The sequence below is a fragment of the Lepidochelys olivacea genome, assembly GCF_965140295.1.
Source record: "Lepidochelys olivacea isolate rLepOli2 genome assembly, chromosome: 3".
In the NCBI taxonomy this organism is placed as follows: Eukaryota; Metazoa; Chordata; order Testudines; family Cheloniidae; genus Lepidochelys; species Lepidochelys olivacea.
Window position 1 is genome coordinate 66,918,453 of NC_140413.1, and position 22,086 is coordinate 66,940,538.

Here is a 22,086-nt window from a genome sequence, read left to right on the forward strand (position 1 = left end):
GCATTGGCGCTACGTGTACTCAAAACGAGTGCTTGCATTGATGCATGGTGAGGTGCGCCATGGGCAGGTATCCCAGCGTGAAACCCACCAGATTGCAGTGCTCTGTCTTTTGGAAGTTTTGGCAGTGCATGGTGGGGCCAAAACAAGTTGCACGGGGTGACGAGTAGCTTGAGGTCAATTTCGCAGTGTGCAACTGTCTCCTCCCATAATGTCAACTGTAAACCATAATTTTGCACCTTTTTTTCAAAATCCCACAAAACCCGCACAGCCCTCCTCGCTGACCACCGTCTGACAGAAGCATGAAGCCTACACAGCTCTGCACTGCCATGGGTGTTGGAAACACAGAGCACACGATCATGAACTATTTGCAGAGCTGCAAGAAGAACCGAATCAGTGGGGAACAGGGATTTCTTGGAGGCCAGACTGCTGTAGGAGATAGTGAGAACCAATTCAAGGTTGGTGGCATTCACAAAGTAGCTGCAGATGGTGGAGCACAACTTCTTGGCCCAAGAAACGATCACTGACTGATAGGATTGCATCGTAATGCAGGCTTGGGAGGACAAGCAGTGGTTGCAGAACTTTTGGGTGCACAAGGCAATATTCCTGAATCCATGTGCCGACCTTACCTGGCCCTGCTCTTTTGTGGGCTGTTAGGAATTGTGTGGTGAATGCTGTATGTTTAGGAATATAACATTGTCAATATGTCTATTAATTTTGTTTGCATCTTATCCTATGAGTTGTGTCACACTGTTAGTAAGAGGTAATTGATTACTTTCAGACCTGCTAAGCACTCGGTAGCAGATGTTACAAAATAGTTCTATTAGTTTGCAACTGAATTCACTGTAAAAAAGAAATCGTGAAATTTTAAAACAAATATATTTTAAAAATTTACTAATACTTAAGAGAACAAAACTTAAGAAGCAGACAGAACATTTATGTCCTTTTCAGCTATTCCTATGCCAACCTTGGTTTTCAGAGGTCAGTGTACACGAAGCCGTGATTGTCTTTAATGTCTCCCAAGGTAGTGGTAAGGGTAGTGTAGTGACCTCTGATGCCACATGGAGTGTTGAGAGGAGGGTACAGGGAGATCCTGATATGGAGTTCTCAGTGGGTTGCAGAGGAAGGCAAGCCTGGGTACACCAGAGACTGCAGCATCTGTATTTGCTGCCTTAAAAGCCCCATTATGTCCTGGAGCATCTCCCTCTTCTTTTCCTGTACCTATCTCCTCTCTACTTTCTCCTTCTCCAAGCTGTCCCCAGTGTTCATCCTCCAAGCCTTGTACTCATAGTCCAATGTAGGATATCATTGAACATGTCTGTTACATACCAGTGTGCAGTCCATTCCAGTGAGGGGCTGTGTCACCTTGGCTCTGCAACCTTGGGTGCCTTAAAATGCTTTGCTATAGTAGCTCCCACCTGGGCCGCTCACAAAAAGCCCTCCAGCAAGCAAGTCAGACCCTGAGTGTCTATGTGTAACTGCAACCCGCCAGCCACACTTGGGTTACACTTCTGCAGGGTGACCCCAACACACTCCCAGTCCCAGACTTTCTCCCAAAAATGTATGTTCTGGACTGTCCAGAGATATTAGATCTGTTGTCCCTTTAAGGGAACAAAACACAATAATTTACCATCTTAAATGGAGTTGCCCAACAACTTAACTTAAACACACTATCAGTTTCAATGAAAGAAAAAAACAAGTTTATTTAACTACAAAGAGATTTTACGTGAGCACAACGACGCATAAAAGTTAGAAATGGTTACAAGAAAAACAAAGATAAACTGCTTCCTAGTGCCTACCTTAAACTATACTTGATTCAAAGTAGAGTCCTTACCACATCCTTCTAGCAGCATTACTGACCGAACTTTTCAGGTCAGGACCCATTCCTCAAAGTCCAGCAGCTGTTTCTCTGGTCTTCTCAGGTAGAAAGAGGGAGATGGCCAGGGAGAGAGAGGTCACTTGGGGTCTTTGACCCTCTTTTTATAGTTTCAGTCCCTCTTTTGAAAGGCATTTCCAGCTGACCATAAGGAGACAGCATGTCTGGTGTGGAAGGAGGCTTCCTGCTGGGTTCTTTCACCTGTTTATGTTCAGATGCAGGTTTCCTTTTGTTTCCTCCCTTTCTGTTTGATGACTGCATTTACTGCTTAAATGCAAATCAAGGCAAACACATTTTCTTTTGCTCAAGACAGCCCTGTTTGACAACTTCTCCCTGGGAGCTAACAACGTTATACAGGGGAATTTTATAACTTCACATACAATGTTACTAGATATATTTTACCATGATAAGACTGACCTGTGAGTTATTAGCTTTTAAATGATATCTTACAAGGCATATTTTGCACAAAGATTATTACAGTAGTGTGTAGGTTGTGAATACACCTGCGCATTCCATCATACCACCCCAAGTCCCTTCTCCTCCTTATTTTGGTCAGATGTTCTGCAGGTATGGAGGTGGAGTCCCTCAAGGCTGCAACAGCAGCACCTGCAGAAGTAAAACAGAGATACCATTGTCAGTATATTTACTACAGGAAGCAAACCTGCAGAAATCACTCCCCTTGCTCTCCTAAAGTTTTAAGCACTACATGCTCATTCTCACTTTTGTTTGCGATTGCTTGTGCATGGCACCAGTCACAGCATCAGCCACTGTGAGTATGGCCAGCTGGGGATGAGGGAAATGAGGAGGGAATTGCTTGGTTGCATGAACCTAGTAGCATAGGGCATTGGCACTGAATGCTGGCAACATTTTCCACAGGCATTGGTGATTTTAGCCGATATCTCACTCCTGAGGGTAAAAAGGGAGAAAGAGCACAGTTGCTGCTAGCGTCCCGAAGCTGCCTGGGCCCGTATGCAACTAGCCTATGTACTGCAATGGTGTAATGCAAAGTTATTGCTAACTGGCATGGGAAAGTATCCTATTGCAGAAGAAGAAATAAGGCAGTCACTCCCTAGAAACCTTAAGCAGAGGACTGCAGAGTACCTCCATGAAAGTTTCACTGAGACCTCTCAAGAGGATTCAAGGAACATCCCTACATATATAAACAAACTGTCCCACTTGGTCCCCCCTGCCTAACTCTAGCGAGAAATAAAAAGCAGATAGCAACTCTACCTCTCTTGGTTGTTCCGTTACCTCTTCTAGCACAAGTAAATTAATCAAAAGTCAAAAGCCATGTCCTCCTATTCTACGGGGGGGTCGGAGGAGCAGAGGGGGAAAATGGGGGTGGCATTTCTGTAATGAAAAAATGAAAAAAAAAAAACACACACTTACCTGAGGTTCCTTCCCTTGCATCAGGTTTGCCCATGCTAAAATGGCAGGACTGCGGTGGATCCCCCAGTCACCTGTCCCACCTCCTCCTCCTCCTCGCTGTTCATGGCCGAGGCCTGGGACTTGGGTTCCCCGAACGTATTGAGAGTTTTGTGCTAGGTGGTAGTGGGGTCTCCGCCATATATGGCATGCAGTTCTTTGTAAAAGCAGCAGGTCTGTGGCTTGGCACCAGATTGATTGTTGGCCTCCCTGGCCTTCTGGTATGTCTGCCACAGCTCCTTGGTTTTCAGATAGCACGGCTGCTGGTCCTTGTCATACCCTCCTCCTGCATCCCTCGAGCCATCTGCTCAGAGATGTCCATGCTTCTATGGCTGGTTCAGAGCTGTGCCAGCACAGCCTTTTGTCCCTACAGGCCCAAGAGAGCCAATATCTTCTGTCCACTCCAGAGAGGAGCACGTCTGGAGCGTGCAGCTGACATGGTCAACTGGGCAGTTACACTCAATATGGAGAGTTGCTAAATGTGATTGCCAAGCCGGACAGTCAGGAAAAGGAGTTCCAAAAATTCATGGGGTTTTAAACAAGGAGGGGGGAGCGTCTGGTCCTGGTGACCTGTGGGTAGTGGAGTTCATAACGGTGACCACAGCAGTCAATGTGAGGCACTGTGGAACAGCTGCTGGAGGGCTGTTAGGATCGATCTAGGTAATGCAGCATCTACACACGTGCTGCATCAACCTCTGTACATTGACCTTTGCTCAATTCTGCTCCGGGAGGCAGTGTTATTATGTTGGCCTAATGGGAAATTTACATCAGGGTGAGACATATTTAAATATAGAAACACAAAACTAGGTCAACACAAGGCAGCTTACATCGACATAACTTTGTAGCGTAGACCAGGCCTCAGTTATATTGGCTCTACCCTGATAATAAAAGCACCTATTTTTACCAGTTAAATAGATAAAATTTTGAATACATACAAGGAGCAAAACTATTGTTTAAGCTGTCACATTTACATTGCCATTTTAAAAAAGAAACAACTGTGCTTAAAGGCAAGACTTCAAGTCTTTCATGCTTACCTCATCACTGTGACAGAACATAGGGGTAAAGACATTCTCTAAGAGGGAAAGAACATGTTCATATGCTTCAAAAAGGCATCGCATAGTTTGAAGTTTCACAACATCTACATATTCACCTTCAGCAACTGCAGAAAAAAAATCCTGCTGTGAATATTAATTGGATGTGCCATTGTTGTTCATAAAGTTTTTCTGATTTTTACAGGTCGCAGTCTCAAATTAGTCTGTATAAATCCACGCAGGATGCAGCCAAAATATTGGAATACTAAAGTACTTTGTAAAGCAGGATTTAAATACATTATCATTCACAGAGAACATTAGGCAGGGAAACTCCAGAGATAGGAGTATATGTATTCTTACACATCTTTGGTTTGTTAATTAGGTTGTATGGTTATGATAAATTTAAAGTTAAAGTTATTTATTATTTGAATTGACTAGGACTTTTTTTTAGTCTGAAAGAATGCTTTATAGATTCCAGTATAAATTCTTGATCATTCCTTTCAATCTCAAACTTACTTCTTTGAATCTCTTCCACGATAAAAGGATCAAATCTAATTTTGTCAATACTTTCATCCAAACAATAGGTTTTGTAGATTTTCTGCACCTCTTCATGAAGAGACATTTTTTCAGTATCTGATAATTCTGGTTGCAAAATTCTGTCATTAAATTCCTCTGGAAGGTGAAGAAAAGAAAATGCATGTGTTGATCAAACTTAGCTAATATAAATGGTGGCACCTTAAAGTGGCACACAGATCAGCCATCAGGGTATGTCTACACTGCATTCAGGACATGTGATTGCAGCATACCTGAGCTAGCTTTGATCTAGCTAGATCAAGAGCAGCTGGAGTAACAAGAGCAGTGAATCCAGGGTAGCGCAGGTGGCAGCACAGGATAGCTCTGTCTGTGCAGGAACCTGGGTACATACTTGAATGGCTGCTAGTTGCCTTGGTTACACCTACACCCGCTGCAATCACACCTCCAGACTCCAGTGTATACCCTCAGATACCTTTCCAGCAGATGTGGATATACATAAAACCTTAAATGTTTTAAAATTTATGACCAAGCTGATAACACCAAAATCTCTAATGCAGTTTAAGTTGTATGAATACTTATGTTTTAAATCTAAAGTTATATAAATTGATCCATAAAAATAAGAGCTGCAATAAAACTAATTATTCCCTTCCACAGTAAAATTCACAATGTTCCTTTGGAAGACTATGGGTTATGAACATTTTCATTATTTCCCTTCTGGTTGAGACTTCTGGTTGTGCCTCTTTGCTGAAAATCTTGCTTACAGACCACAGCCATTGTCCATTCTCTACCATTTGATTCTCAAATGAGTGCTTAGAAAGCTGTCTGTGTAACAAAATTTGAATAAGAAATGGCAAAAGGGACACAGCTGCTGAACAAGTTTCAACCTCCTTTACATTCTGCAAAAAAAGGGAGGCACACCCAGAAGTCAGAACTTTCATAAGCTAGAACTGAGATTCTCACAGAATTTTCATAGTCTGCAGTACATCTTTTTAGAGAGACTGTAGCAATGGTAACTACAATAGTTTTCTTTTAAAAGAAATTCAAGATATCCCAGGCTTTACATTGTATAATTGACAAGTGCATTTTTTTAAACTCGCAATGAAAATTTTAATAAATAAATAAATAGTCTTCTCAACTAAATAGAAATCCAATTAAATGCAAAAAACCCACAATGAAGCAACATTAATGTTGTTAAGTTCAGCATTAAAATGTCAGGAAATATCTAAGTAAAAACTGAACACAGAACCTCAGCTCAGTCCTTTGCTTTGAGATGCTGTCTTTGATTGCAGAATCCACTAACGGACCAACACCTAAACTCACTGTTTAAGTTCAATGAGTACACTTAAGCATACTAGGGTAATCTTACCTACGGTCAGACAAAACTGCAACACATGTACTGCCCCTTCCTGTTTCAGAAAGTTCATGAAGCGAAACAAAAGGTCTTGCTGTTCTCTAATCTCCCTCAATTCCAGCTTCAGGACCTAAACATGAAGAGGAAAATGCAGTTAGTTTGTATATTTCTCAAGCTTTCATTAAAATAAACCTTTTCTAATAGAATCAATGAAAAGAGCACTGGTAATATGTACAGCTCATACAATACTTATTCAAAATCTGTATATAGTGAGAGTTTTCTTCACTTACAGATGGTTTTTTATTGCGAGGGTCCGCAAATTTCTGCAGGAATGGAATCAAAGAAGCAGCTGGCTCAGTTGCTTTTTCAGGCTGTAGAAAGAGTGTTGACCTACTGATTAAGATTGACACCGACATGCGTGAATCAATTATAAATGTTCTCATTTTGTCAGTACTCACTGGGCTATCATCAATGAATTTGAGAAGCAAATGGTTGACAGTATCCTAATGGAAAAAAACCAAACAAATGACAACAAACCAATCTGTCTGAAAATCATTTCATTGCCATCCAAGTTTCTAGCAAGATTCTGACCATTTTTATATCTTAAAATTGCAAACATAAGCAGAATAATTAAAAGATGGTTCTAACAACTTCTAAATTGACACCTGAATAATCTCTACATCCAGATTCTTAAGTCAATGAACTTCCCAAATGAGACATGCACAGACACAAGTTCTCCATCCTGCTGTTTGGCATTTTAATGCCAGTGCAGGTCAGGTGAGTTACAGCCGACTACAGGCAGTTCCACAAGCTCACCTAATCTTTGCCTGCAGCCAAGCTGTATTCAGACAGTTGTGAAATTTTCTTCCAATTGAAAACCAAAGACCAGACAAGTGACTTTCTATCCAATCTTTATAAATGCAGTACCACGTATCTACATAAGCAAGAAGTAAACAAATTTGCATCTATGGGGAGTGGCTTTTAGAAAGGCCTTGTCCACACACAAACATTGTAACTATACCGGTATAGATAAAGTGGTACAACTCTAGTGTGGATTAATTTATATAGTTATAAGATGTGCCATTGTAAGTACCTTTATTGCATACACAGCTTTAGTAAGTATAACTATTCTGGTAATAAATCATACCTCTAACAAATACAAAAATCAGTTTGTAGACCTAGCCTAAGTATTTTTCTTTTATTAATGTAGCCAAATAATCCCTAAAACCAAATTAACACTGCTTCACCAAAAAAATAAGAGGATTGGGTATGGGGTTATTTTTCTTTCTGTAAACCATTAAGCAGTCACCAATGATAAAACCAATGTGAAGTACTTGTTTCACCACAAAGCACCTCATCATCGGACAAAAAGGAACACAATGATAGAGTAAATAAAAATTATTTCTACTGCTCCAAAATCTCACCGGGTCAGCTAAGAAGTCCATGGAGGGTAGGAAAACAGAACCAGACAGGATCTCTCTTATAAGCAATGCCAGGGATCTGAAAGGGAAAAAAATATGTATTACGTTTTCATAGTAACTCACGTTATTACATTCATAATTTGTAATGGGATGAGAGATGTAAAGTTAATATTTTTGTACTAAAATGTCTTTCCTTATTTAATAAAAACATGTTATTTTAAAGATATTCCAGTACTCCACACATTCACTCTCAGAATCACAAGATATCTAAACTGATTCAGCACATGGAAACTAAGGGGCAAATACATCTCTTTTCACTCAGCTCATTGCTTAATTCTCAGCACTCCCTTTTAAAAAGGGTCATGCTTGTGTTTGGAAGCAGGTCCTTATCTCAACACGCAGGTTGACTTGTTTTTAATACTTAGACTGTGCTGACTACCCCATCTTCCTTCTTTAGTATTGAAACATAGGTTTTCTATTGTGCCAATGAAAGAAGTCTAGATAAGGATCATGTAGATTCTGAACTTCTTCAGCTGGGCTCTGCTATATATTCTTCCTATAAATCCTTTCATGGTACACTGACAACCTAAAACAAATGTTCTGAAGATGAGGCGCTTGTGAAGCAGGTGGTCCACTGTTCTACATCGATGATGCACCCAAGCACCACTTACAGAGTAAAGGCCTGTCTATGTAGTATGAGTCTGGAGAAAGGGGGGAGGGAGGGGGCAGTTTTCAAGAGAGACCTAGTTTGATGCCACACATGGAGCTCAGAAAATACAAGCTAGTGGCCAGCCTGCTACCAGTTGAACATTTACCAAAACTCACTATACTGATAAGCAATTTTATACTGGTAACTGCACCACATTAAGGGGTTCCACTGATTTAACTAAATTGGTTTTTCAACATATTCAGTTAAATTGGTGCAAAACTGCATGTAGATGACTCAGACTTCAGTGCTGCCACCTATCTATGCGAGCACAGCTACTGATGCCTATCAAGCTGCCCACCCACCCCCAGTCACCAGCTTGCAACAACACCTCCCACCCCTACAGTTCAGTTTTCAAAAATCAACATTGTGTAGGAACTGGACATAAATTCACGATGCATGCATATCTCACTAATGCTAATGGGAGACTCCTACAGAACAGCAAAAATCATATTTTAGCTTTAAGACAGACACTGGTAATTTCCAACTGTAAAAATGGGTAGGTTGTTGAGAAGCAGCTACTTTTCTTTGCTGTTTCCTGCATTATGAGAACCACTAGTATCCTGAGACAGCATTATCCAGTCCAAATACCTTATGAGCCCAATAAGCTTCATCTACTTCAGTGCACCCAACATCTAGAACAAGCACACTAACCTATCACTGCCGTGGATCCCAGGAAGCAACAAATTATTCTTTCATTTTATATTTTTGTATTCGGAGTTTCACTTAAGATCACTACTGTAGAAGCAAGGAAACTGACCAAGTGCTGCTACTGCATCTCAATTCCTTTCCCTTCTCCCTAGTTAACAGATACTTAGTCTCTTTTGTACAGAAATATACAATCAACAAAAACATTAAATAAGAATTCACTCTTTAAATTACACTTAATACGCTTGGTACTTACACAGAAAAAAAACTCAAAGTTCAGGCTGACACTGTCCTTTACCCACTTTACCACCATTAAGAACTACAGCGCTACATGGCATGCAACTGTTGTAAATAGTACAACTTCTAATATATTTGATACCTGCAGTCTGTTGCCTTTGGGGGAAGAATATAAGGGAAAAGAAGTTCAGTAAGTTTTCTTAAATAGTGAAGTTCATCTCTTCGACTCCTCAAAGCCACATGGAGCTCTGGTCCATATTCTTCTAAAGCAGCTTGCTGTAAAAATTCTGAATTTTTCACTGCAAGAAAACAAAGGTTTAGCATGTTCTACTCTTTTCCTTCCTACCGTTGTGAAATAATGGGTGAGGAGATTTCTTTCCACTTCGATATGTGACAGCAGTTTTTAACCTTTTTTCAATCTACGGACTCCTAAAAAATTTCAAGTGGAGGAGCAGACTCCTTTGGAAATCTTAAACAGTCTGCAGACCCCCACACACTGAAAACCACTGATAAAAATATTACCTTGATAATGTCATGTAACATATGCACAGTTGTCAAAGACACACAAAGCAACAACTGTATAAGAAAAAGACACCTGTACATGGTCTTTTCACAGTAGAGCCATACTTCAAAGCCTACATAAAATTTCCACCTTCTTCTGTAAAAAATAGTAACTTCTTCACTGGACCAATTCAATATTACCATTTAGTGGACAACTTAAGCCTTGTTTGATTTTTAACTATACTACAGCTTCTTTCCATTTGCTTTTACCTAAGTTTCACTCTCCAAGGCTAGGCTCTTATTTATTGGTTTGCTCTAAATATAATTTGGAAACATCTGAGACTAGAACTTTTATAGTTATGTAATGTGTTTCCTACTTAATTTATACTCCAAAGTTGCTTTGGAAGAAAGATTGAAGCAATACATCTTTTGTGCTGCTTGTCACTGTGTTTAAATTAAAGTTGACCTGGGACTATTTGGTCAAAAAGTATTCACATATCAGTAGCTATTTGAAAAAAGTATTCTTTTTTTTCAACAGGTAAAACCTCTGCACCTTAATTAGCAATAAACATTTTATAATCCCTTTAAATCACTTTAAGGGCAAGGCCTGGGTTGTAGTAAATCAGCACAACAAGGTGTGAGTTAATTCAACATAGGCCCTATGCCAAGAAATACACTAAAAATGAATTAATTGCAGAACAGAACCTATGAATTAGAGGGCTACAGATAGGTGTATTTAGTTTACTAGAATCTGTATACAAAATAAATCTCAGTTAACAAATTCTGAAAGTGAGTCAATTATTATAGATCCTTATACCACCTGATGAGATTTAGCTAACTGGCATTGCTGAAAGCAGCAGGAGGAGAGACACTCTGGAAACTATAAATAAGGAGTCACCATAGGAGATAGCAGGGAGCGATCTGAAATAGAGGAGAGGAAAAAGTTGGAAGAAAAAGGGAGAGAAAGAGACCTCGGACATGAAGGGTGTAGAAAGAGGAAAAAGAAAACAATGGGAAGAGGCCAAAAGAGAACTGGAACCAAGGCAAGGCTTGAAGTCCAGATCTCTGAACCATGGTGGTGTATATAGCAACACCTCTGGGGAAGGCTTAGGAAACCTTCACGTTACAAGGAGTTATTTTCAGCTATTTACACATTTCCTAATTTCACAATTACAGCTGAAATTGGGTATATCTGCTCTCAGTCAGGTAGCAATATTTTTCGCGAAAAATCTCAAAAAAAACCCACCCACAATATGCCATTTACAAGCACAGAAGTGAAAAAATGCAGCTCTTCTGGTAAGAAAAATGTTTGCAATTTTTTTTCTGAACAGCGTTAGCACCTTAGCAAGTGGCCATGGACACTTTAAATTTACTATGATAGCACCACAAGATGTACCTTTCATTGCTTGGTGAAAGTTAGATTTGATTTGTCTAAATTATACCTCATGCAGGCTCCCAAAGTTCCACTGACACTCCGCAAAATAGAGTACACAACCCGAATGGAAATTTCCATTGAAGGAATTGTCAGGATTCCAATGGACATACTCATCCTTAAATGAAGTGGAGTGAAATTGCAGATTTAATAGACAAAGGATTGTGGAATATAATCTGAGAATGGGCATATGAAAGAAGGCAAGGCTCCATGGTCCTGTCTTCTTCCACAGGCTATGGACTGGTGCATAAAGAACGAGGCAAAGGTCTCAGTCACACTGATTACACCACTGTGCTGCACAGAGCATTCTACTGCTTCCAAGCAAATAGCCAGATGTGGCAGAGTTTTCATTTTTCTTTTTAAAGAGCATAGGAAATTCCATACATAAAGACTACAGTTAAGAGAACGTCAAGATTGCAAAGCAAAGCACTGAAAACTCAGGAATGGATGAAGTTAAGGTTGCCTCTGCCACCTTAACTCTATTCCCTTTTGATTACTAAAAAGACTGTTGTATTGCATAAAGTGATTACATATTACTTTTTCTGCAGAACCCGTGCTTTATTTAGGCCCCAATTCAGCAAGTAGGCCTACTTAACTTCAAGCATGTAAGTAGTCCCACCAGCTTCAACAGCACTACTCACATGCTTAAAGTTAAGCACATTCTTAAGTACCTTGCTGAATCAGAGCCTCAGTGCACACGCTGGATGGTGATGTGGTAAATTTGCACAGTGACTGGGTCCGGGTCCAAAGCATCCTACCCCATTCACTCCAACAGATATACAATCTGTGGCGAATGAGACAAGAACCTGGTGGAGATGAAGAATGGTGGTGCTGTTAAGACACTGGACTAGGACCCCGGATTCTAGTTCTAGTCCTGCCTCTGCTATAGATTGTGTGTGACACCACGGGCAAGAAACAGCCTCTCTATCCTCATTTTAGAGATGCAGAACAGAGGTACAATACTTGCTAACGTCGCAGGGGTGACAATAAATTCAGCAAAATCCTGAAGAAAAAGTTCCTTATTCAAGGCAGGTGTTGGATGGTGTGCAGTAGCTAAGGTGCAGGGGGGAGGGGAAGGAACATACATGTCACATGTTGAACAACAAGGATATTAAAACAGTTTTTTACCCCAAGAACTTCCCCGTTCGTTCACTAGGCGCCGTCTAACCTGCACATTGAGGCCTGAAGTCCGGCAGAAATTTGACTAAGTACAGACTGTATTTCAATGCATACACTCACAGGGCAAAGTTAAGGCTGCCTATGCATTATAAGTCACATACTTGGATTGGCTACATTTAATAAATTATGGATGTCACTTCACACTAGCTATAAAATTAGCACAGTTTGCAGTTATTTAATTATAGTTTCATTTTAGTTTAGCTAGTAAGTTATAGAACAGTTTATTTCAGTTAAATAATATATTCACATACACATGCATCCTTTCATTTATTGTTGCTCATCTGGAATGTCTTAAGAAAAATATCTATATTTTGCTCTGAACTGAACAGGAAACACATTCCTGCTCCACACTCCAGGAAAAAAAGACCAGTTTTCTAAATTAACTAAATGAAATAAAAATCTTAAATGAATCCACATGCTCCATAGAATCTCTAGGGATAATAATTCCATGCTCTAATAAGAATATAACAGTAGGAATCTATTATCGACCACCTGACCAGGACAGTGATAGTGACGATGAAATGCTAAGGAAAATCAGAGAGGCTATCAAAGTAAAGAACTCAATAATAGTGGGGGATTTCAATTATCCCCATATTGACTGGGTAACACGTCACCTCAGGACAAAATGTAGAGACAAAATTTCTCGATACTTTAAATGACTGCTTCTTGGAGCAGCTGGTACAGGAACCCACAAGGGGAGAAGCAACTCTCGATCTAGTCCTGAGTGGAGCACAGGATCTGTAACTATAACCTTGGAAATAGTGACCATAATATAATAATATTTAACATTCCTGTGGTGGGAAGGACACCTCAACAGCCCAGCACTGTGGCATTTAATTTCAGAAAGGAGAACTATGCAAAAATGAGGAGGTTAGTTAAACAGAAATTAAAAGGTACAGTGACTAGAGTGAAATCCCTACAAGCTGCATGGACACTTTTCAAAGACTCCATAATAGAGGCTCAACCTAAATGTATACCCCAAATTAAAATACACAGTAAAAACTAAAAAAGAGCCACCGTGGTTTAACCACCATGTAAAAGAAGCAGTGAGAGATAAAAAGGCATCTTTTAAAAGTGGAAGTCAAATCCTAGTGAGGTAAATAGAAAGGAACATAAGCACTGACAAATTAAATGCAAAAATGTAAGAAAAGCCAAAAAGGAGCTTGAAGAACAGCTAGCCAAAAACTCAAAAGGTAATAAAATGTTTTTTAAGTACATCAGAAGCAGGAAGCCTGCTAAACAACCAGTGGGGCCCCTAGACAATCGAGATACTAAAGGAGCACTTAAAGACGATAAAGTCATCGCAGAGAAACTAAACGAATTCTTTGCTTCAGTCTTCACGGCTGACGATGTTAGGGAGATTCCCAAACGTAATCGTCTTTCGTAGGTAACAAATCTGAGGAATTGTCACAGATTGAAGTGTCACTAGAGGAGGTTTTGGAATTAATTGAGAAACTTAACAGTAACAAGTCACCGGGACCAGATGGCATTCACCCAAGAGTTCTGAAAGAACTCAAATGTGAAATTACGGAAATATTAACTATGGTTTGTAACCTGTCCTTTAAATCAGCTACGGTACCCAATGACTGGAAAATAGCTAACGTAACGCCAATATTTAAGAAGGGCTCTAGAGGTGATCCCGGCAATTACAGACCGGTAAGTCTAACGTCAGTACCGGGCAAATTAGTTGAAACAATAGTAAAGAATAAAATTGTCAGACACATAGAAGAACATAAATTGTTGCGCAAAAGTCAACATGATTTCTGTAAAGGAAGATCATGTCTTACTAATCTGTTAAGAGTTCTTTGAGGGGGTCAAACAAACATGTGGACAAGGGGGAATCCAGGGGATATAGTGTACTTAGATTTCCAGAAAGCCTTTGACAAGGTCCCTCACCAAAGGCTCTTACGTAAATTGTCATGGGATAAGAGGGAAGATCCTTTCATGGACTGAGAACTTGTTAGGAGACAGGGAACAAAGGGTAGGAATAAATGGTAAATTTTCAGAATGGAGAGTGGTAACTAGTGGTGTTCCCCAAGGGTCAGTCCTAGGACCAATCCTATTCAAACTTATTCATAAATGATCTGGAGAAAGGGGTAAACGGTGAGGTGGCAAAGTTTGTAGATGATACTAAACTGCTCGAGATAGTCAAGACCAACGCAGACTGTGAAGAACTTCAAAAAGATCTCACAAAACTAAGTGATTGGGCAACAAAATGACAAATGAAATTTAATGTGGATAAATGTAAAGTAATGCACATTGGAAAAAACCACCCCAACTATACATACAATATGATGGGGACTAATTTAGCTACAACTAATCAGGAGAAAGATCTTGGAGTCATCATGGATAGTTCTCTGAAGATGTCCACGCAGTGTGCAGCAGCAGTCAAAAAAGAAAACGGGATGTTAGGAATCATTAAAAAAGGGACAGAGAATATCTTATTGCCCTTATATAAATCCATGGTACACCCACATCTTGAATACTGTGGACAGATGTGGTCCCCTCATCTCAAAAAAGATATACTGGCATTGGAAAAGGTTCAGAAAAGGGCAACCAAAATGATTAGGCATTTGGAACGGGTCCCATATGAGGCTAGGACTTTTCAGCTTGGAAGAGAGGAGACTCAGGAGGGATATGATAGAGGTATATAAAATCATGAGTGGTGTGGAGAAAGTGAATGAGTAAAAGTTATTTACTCGTTCCCATAATATAAGAACTAGGGGCCACCAAATGAAATTAATGGGTAGCAGGTTTAAAACAAATAAAAGGAAGTTCTTCACTCAGTGCAGTGTCAACCTGTGGAACTCCCTGCCTGAGAAAGTTGTGAAGGCTAGGACTATAACAGGGTTTGAGAGAGAACTGGATAAATTCATGGACGTTAAGTCCATTAATGGCTATTAGCCAGGATGGGCAAGGAATGGTGTCCGTAGCCTCTGTTTGTCACAGAGTGGAGATGGATGGCAGGAGAGAGATCACTTGATCATTACCTGTTAGGTTCACTCCTTCTGGGGCACTCGGCATTGGCCACTGTCGGTAGACAGGATACTGGGCTGGATGGACCTTTAGTCTGACCCAGCATGGCCATTCTTATGTTCTGCTAAATCGAACAAAAACTGTCTGCATTCAGTCCTTGCCCAGGTTTGGCCCTCTATCCCCAGACAAGCACCACAGCAGACGGAGTGATGGAGTTTTTTAAAAAATGAAGGCAACAGTAGATTTGAGAATGAACAGATTAGCCAAAGTACTGGCAAATGTGAAGCATCAAAAGTTTTAGGCTTAGCATTTTAAACTTACAAACCATTTTAAATCTACAAAACATTAACATACATACAAATGTTTCACAGTACCTTTCTGCCTGGCTTTAACTATGACTTCTATGTGTTTCATTGCTGCCTTTAGCATTTTCTTTGTTATAACAGATGGAATGTCCACCTAAAAGAATAAATTTTAAATTAAGGAAAAAACCAATTCTCCCAAAGTTATTAAAATAGATTACTATCAAAAGTATGTTAATGCAATTTATTAGTAAAATAATCTATTCAAAAAAGTAAGATTTGTTTTTATCAAAAGTAACCACAGTAATTGACAGCATGCTCATTTTCATGGGAAAGCAAGGTACTTACAATTACTAGTTAATACCGTAGAATTCCTATTTTATGAACCATTTGGGGACTAAAGTTCATAACATTAAAAAAATCAAAATATTGAGCTTTTCAAAGTTAGTTGTAGTAGATAAGGTGCAAAAGTTAATTTACTCGTTCAATGATAATGTACATAAATGGTAAAAAATGTATGTAGTGTGCATATTACGATCATACATAGGCTTGGCAGAATTCAATTTTATTTTATTTTGTAATTTCAATATCAAAGTTCAATTTTGAGCATTTTTTTTAATTTATTGAAATTTTCACAGTTGCTGGAACTTACGGGAGGCATTCAGACAATGGAGAAAGATCAGACAATTATTTAATGACAGCAAATGTTGAGATTCAACAAGTTAAAGCTTTTTATTTGTTAAAAATCATGAATTGTCAACATCACACGTCAAAATATACAAAGTAAATATCCTTAAATAAACTTTAATAAGTTCTCAAGGAACATTTCTTACTTTACCAATCTGCACTTTTCTATTATTGATGGAATACTTTTTCAGCAGTTTGTATATCGTGAAATCAATGTTTACCAATATTTCTCGATAAAAATCGAATCCCTCCAAGTCTTGTCATACAGTACTGTAGGTACATACTGTACTGTAGTGTCCTGTAGTAACTAGTGAAATAAATCATTGATTTTTTCTTTGGGGGATAAAAATGGTTCACTTAACTGGTTGTTCATTATGATTGCTGTTTATAAATTTGGGGTTCTACTGCATTTAGAGTATCCGACAAACATCCTAAACATCTTTAGCATATTTACTGTCAAAATGGAAATCTGTTGAAGTATACATCTGTAGTAATAATAAATCTTAACTCAATCATTTTAGAATCAATTTAAATGAAACCTCAAGTTCTATTCCACAAGGGCTGTTCTGGCCACTATCAAGGCAATACGCACTCTCCAGCTTTGGCTCCTGAGCATTAAGGCCAACAAGGACCAAGAGCAAAGCGACGGCCATACTCAGTCCACAAGCAGAGGGTATCCTGTGTCACTCATTCAAGTTCCTCAAGCCAACCAGCCACAGAGTTCCAGAGTGCCGAGTCCAGCCCTCCTCATGCACAAAAAGAAAAGCATTTAGGAGAGTCAATAAAGGGGCGGTGGGGTTGGGGGGCGGCAATGAGCGCTACCTTTCTCCTGACATTTCAAACCAAGACGATTTTACAGTACAAAGTCTAAGCTAAACAAAAATAAATAAAATGTAATGGATGGGATTTGTCCTTATTGTCTTCACCCATTTTAACTCGTGTTTAAATACATTTAATCTGAGATTTAGACATATTTATTCCAAGCAATTAAAAACAAGCAAAGACTTATCAACTAAGGCACAGCACTTCAAAAGATAACTGAGGCCACAACTACACTAGAGCTTTAAATCAACTTAAGTTCTGTCAACAATCATAAATCACTTTAATAACATCAGTGGAGCATGTCCACACAATGCTCCTTGTGTCAGCTGAGCATGTCTACAGTGGTTGCTCTTGCATTGACAGAGAAAGTGTTGAATTACGGGTAGCTAGCCCACTGTGCAACTCGCTACCCTCTGTCATCCTCTGCTGCTGGGAGCTCTGCAAACAGATGGCAGTGCATCACTGGAATGTGCTTGCTGCCCCGTGATGCAGTTCTTTCCGTCCCATCATTCCATGGATTCCTTCTTTGTTTCACGCTGTTTTTCAATAGACCTCCAACTCTGCCTGTCAGCATGGATCCTGAGCTTCTGACCATTGTGGTGATAAGTGTTATGAACACAACACGGCTGGTCCTACAGCATTTCATGAGCTGTGAAACAGATGCCCACCCTGCTGCCTGCCATGGAAATGAATCATTCATTATTGCTGCTGACATTCATGGACCAGCTTGCCATAGTGGACAACCAGCACTGGATTTAGGAAACAAGCACTGAGCAGTGGCATTGCATCATGGTGCATGTATGGGATGAGAAGCAGTGGCTGTAGAACTTTCAGATGTGCAAAGCCACCTTCCTGGAACCGTGCGGTGCTCGCCCCAGCGCTGCAGTGCAAGGACACCAGAATGAGAGCTGCCCTCACTGTGGAAAAGTGAGTGGCGATCCATGTGTGGAAGCTGGCAACTCCAGTCTGCTACCAGTCAGTCGTGAATCAGTTTGGAGTTAGAAAGTCCACCATGGGGGCTGCAGTGATGCAAGTGTACAGGGCCATTAATCACCTCCTGCTACGAAGGACTGAGACTCTCGGTAATGTCCAGAAAATAACATTGCTTTGAGGCAATGCGATTACCTAACTGCAACAGTGGGAGAGATAGAACACATATCCCAACCATCTTGCAATGGAGTACAACAACCAAAAGGGCTACTTCTCCATGGTCTTGCAGGCACTCGTGGATCACTGAGGCCGTTTCACTGACATTAATGCCAGGTGATCAGGGAAGGTGCATGATACACACATCTTTTGGAACACTGGACTGTATAGAAAGCTGCATGCTGGGACTTTCTTTCCAGACCAGAAGATTCCAATGGGGAACATGCAAATGCCCACAGCAATCCTTGGAGACCCCACATATCCCTTGCTCCCGAGGCTCATGAAGCCTTACCACTGGGAACCTAGACAGCGGCAAGGAGCACTTCAACAACAAGCAGGTGCCAAATGACCATTGAATGTGCCTTTGACCGATTAAAAGGTTGCTGGTATTGTCTTTTTGGCCGGCTAGACCTCTGTGAGGAAAATATTGCGATGGTCATTGTGGCCTGCTGTACTCTATAATATTTGCGAATCAAAGGGGGAAAGTTTCCCCAGGGGTGTGCTATGAGGCTGATCAGCTGGCTGCTGATTTTGAGCATCCAATACAGGGGCAATTAGAAGGGCATAGTGGGAGGTTATTCAAATCAGGGGTGCTTCGAAGGAGCATTTTGACAACAATTCCCAGTAATGTGTCCATATAGAATGCATTCGGCCAGGCAATGTTTACTTGCCACCATGAATTACCTGGGTCATGCTTGCTTCTTGAACAATAATTGCAAGGAGCACATATTTTTACCTATAGCCAATGTGTTTCAATGTCAGCACTGAATGATTTACGTATTTATCTATGCATTTCACAAATAAAGACATTTAATTTCAAAAAGACTCAAGTTTAATAACAGGATCAAACAAATGTTTGGTCAAACAGGGGACATGACAAAGAACAGTCTCACGGTTAGGGCTCTCACAGCTGGGTTTAACTCCAGCTTTCATTGGTAAACTCCAGACATGGAGTGCACAGGTACTGTGCGGGACTGGGAACACACAATGAATGCAGTGGGGGAGTTTGGGAAGGGCATGGACAGGAGTTCTGTAGTGGCTGAAGGGGGAGTCGGGCACAGATTTGTTGTGATTGCAGGCTAATGAGGGACTTCAACATCTCTGTCTGGTCCTTGAGATGCTTTGTCATCCGCCCCGGCCCCTATGTCCTTTCCTGTCTACCCAGCCCTCAGTCTTTCATTGTCTCCCTCCACGCTCTAGTTTCACTCTGTGCTGAAACTGTTGACTGCAGCGCTTGGCCAAACACATACTCCTTCTGGGTTGGCACTTTATCTGATGGAGGTGCTCTGCCGGTATAGAGGAGTGTTCTCAAAGGCACATCTGCAGAAAGCAAACAAACAATGAAAAGAGATAATATTGCAAGTGCACTCACAGCTATGAATCACAAAAATAACACCTATTTCTCACTATCCCTCCGCTAGCACACAGGTCTCCACAAGTCTCAATTATGGTTAGTTGGCAGAGAAAGGGGCAATTGGCAAGGGGAAAGGGACAAACAGTGGTTTGGGAAGGGGGGCACTAAATGACTAGAGAGCCTATTCTGAATACCGGTATCCTTTTCCACAGGCTAGGGTAATCAAACCTGATATCTCTCTCCTAAGGGCAATCCAAGATGTAAGGGAGCATCTCCTGCATGCGTGTGGCTTCAGACTGACTCCGTGTACTGCTCACCTGTGTGCCACTCTAGTCCCTGCAGAAATAATTGCTGGGTGGCGCGGCAAAGTTTCCTACAGTGGGGGCAGAAACAAGGCAGCTCTCCCAAGGAGCCTTCGGCAGAGGATTGCAGAATACCTACAGGAAAGTTTCCTAGAGATCACTATGGAGGATTCCTCAGACATCCCCATGTACATTAACAAAATTTTCCACCATGGCTCCACTGCCTAGATGGACAGGCTCTGTTATTAATTTCTGTCTCTTATCCCTCTTCTACCATATAACGAAGTACATGAGAGCTCAATCTCCTCTCACTGTGCAATATCAAAGCAAAATGCACACTTACCAAAGCTCCCCTCTCCTGCCTCCAGAGTGCAGGGACTGGCTAGACCCCTCTGGAGTGGAAAAGAGGTCCTGACTCTCCACGCCACCAGATAAGCCTGCCGTGGGCTCCACATCATCCACCACTTCCTCATTAGGGTTGAGTCCACGGGCTGCTTCCTCCAGTCCCTGTTAAGTATCCACGGGCCTCTTGGTGGGGAAGGTGGGGTCACTGCTGAGGATGGTATGCAGCTACTAATAGAAGCAGCATGTCTTCGGCTCCTCACCAGAGCGACAGTTGGCCTCCCTTGCCCTCTGGTACACCTGCCTCAGCGCCTTGATTTTAGCACGACACTGCTGCTCGTCCCTTTCGTGCCCCTTCTCTTGCATGCCACCAGCAATCAGCCCATAGGTATTGAAATTCCTACAGCTGGTGCAAAGCTGCAACTGCACAACCTTCTCTCTCTGTATACTCAGCAGATCAAACAGCTCCGGTGTGCTCCATGCGGGAGCACGTCTGCTGAGTAAAGCTGGCCTGGTCAGCTGTGAAGATGCTGTGTCAACTGTGCCAAGCAAACAGGGAGAAGAATTTCAAAAACTCCCAAACCTTTAGACAGGGGAGGGGCATAGTTACATAGTTACCTATGTAACTTCAGGGCAGCAGAGTTCAAACTGCTGACCAGAGCAGTCATGTTGGGCATAGTGGAATACCTCCTGGAGGCCAATTAGGGCAACATCACCAAGTGAGGTGTCTACACTGATACTACATCGCAAAAAGCTCTATGCTGTTTGTCAAGATGGTTTTATTAAGTTGGCAAAGCAGGGGAGTTACACTGACAGGATGAACATTTCAGTATGTACACCTCCACTGTTTTGTTGATATAACCGTGTAGTGTAGACAAGGCCTTAGAAAAGAAATGTAAATCTGCCACCTTTCACAATGTATTGTATTCTCCCTCCTTCCCCCCAAAATAAGTCCAAAATAAGTCCATAAGAAGCATTACAGTACACCTGAAACCTTTCAAGAAGGAAATGAGTTCTATGTCACAGATCATTTTCACCTGACTATTGAGGCATTAAAAGTAGATTGTTACAGAGGAAGGAATTTGACAATTTTCTTTGTAAGTTGCTTACCAAGTCAGTTTCTAAACCCAGTACATTCAGTGATCTACACATCACAAAACCACCACTCCAGTCTGTCCACTTCCATATATGTAAATTTTCACACTCTGAATTACATGCAGTGTAGTTGTAGCCCTGTCAGTCCCAGGAGATTAGAGAGATAAGGTGAGTGAGGTAATACGTTTTATTGGACCAACTGTTGGTGAGAGACACAAGCTCTCAAGCCACACAGAGCTCTTCTTCAGGTTTGGGAAAGGTACCCCCAGCAAAATGCAAGGTGGAACAGATTGTTTAGCATAAGCAGATAACATATATTGTAACGCACCATTTAACGTAGAGTGTCCCATTAACACCTCTACAGTCATAGTACAAAGAGCAGGTTAGTGGGTTACAGATTGTTGTAATAAACCATAAATCCAGTGTCTGTTTAGTCCATGATTTTTAGTGTCTAGCATAGTAATGAATTTAAGTTCCCAGGCTCATCTTTTGAAAGTGTTATGCAGGTTTTCTTTTAGGATGAGGACTGAGATGTCAGATATTGAGTGATCGCTTTGTGAAAAGTGTTCATCCACATGTGAGAGGGCATTTTTGTCCTTTATCATTTTCCTAAAGGAGTTTACTCAAAAGCATAGCGATTACTGTATCTGGTTTCACTCACATAGTTGTTATTGGGGCATTTAGTCCATTGGATGAGGTACACTACACGTTGTGATAGGCAT

The 22,086-nt window shown here is 40.9% G+C and overlaps 1 protein-coding gene across 4 annotated transcripts in view; it reads right to left on the bottom strand.

Annotated features, from left to right (window-relative positions):
- Positions 1-22,086, bottom strand: part of SNX14 (sorting nexin 14) — a 78,671-nt gene that overhangs the window by 41,497 nt on the left and 15,088 nt on the right. For 3 of the 4 annotated variants that reach the window (XM_084623618.1, XM_084623616.1, XM_084623617.1), the window contains exons 7-14: positions 15,689-15,773; positions 9,369-9,525; positions 7,639-7,714; positions 6,673-6,717; positions 6,505-6,585; positions 6,230-6,344; positions 4,846-5,001; positions 4,333-4,457 (exon numbers count right to left, since the gene is read on the bottom strand). In XM_084623618.1, coding sequence (XP_084479744.1) covers positions 4,333-4,457; positions 4,846-5,001; positions 6,230-6,344; positions 6,505-6,585; positions 6,673-6,717; positions 7,639-7,714; positions 9,369-9,525; positions 15,689-15,773 — 840 coding nt within the window. Of the gene's footprint in view, positions 1-4,332; positions 4,458-4,845; positions 5,002-6,229; positions 6,345-6,504; positions 6,718-7,638; positions 7,715-9,368; positions 9,526-15,688; positions 15,774-22,086 lie in introns of all 4 variants that reach the window. The other variant, XM_084623615.1, reaches the window with a different exon arrangement.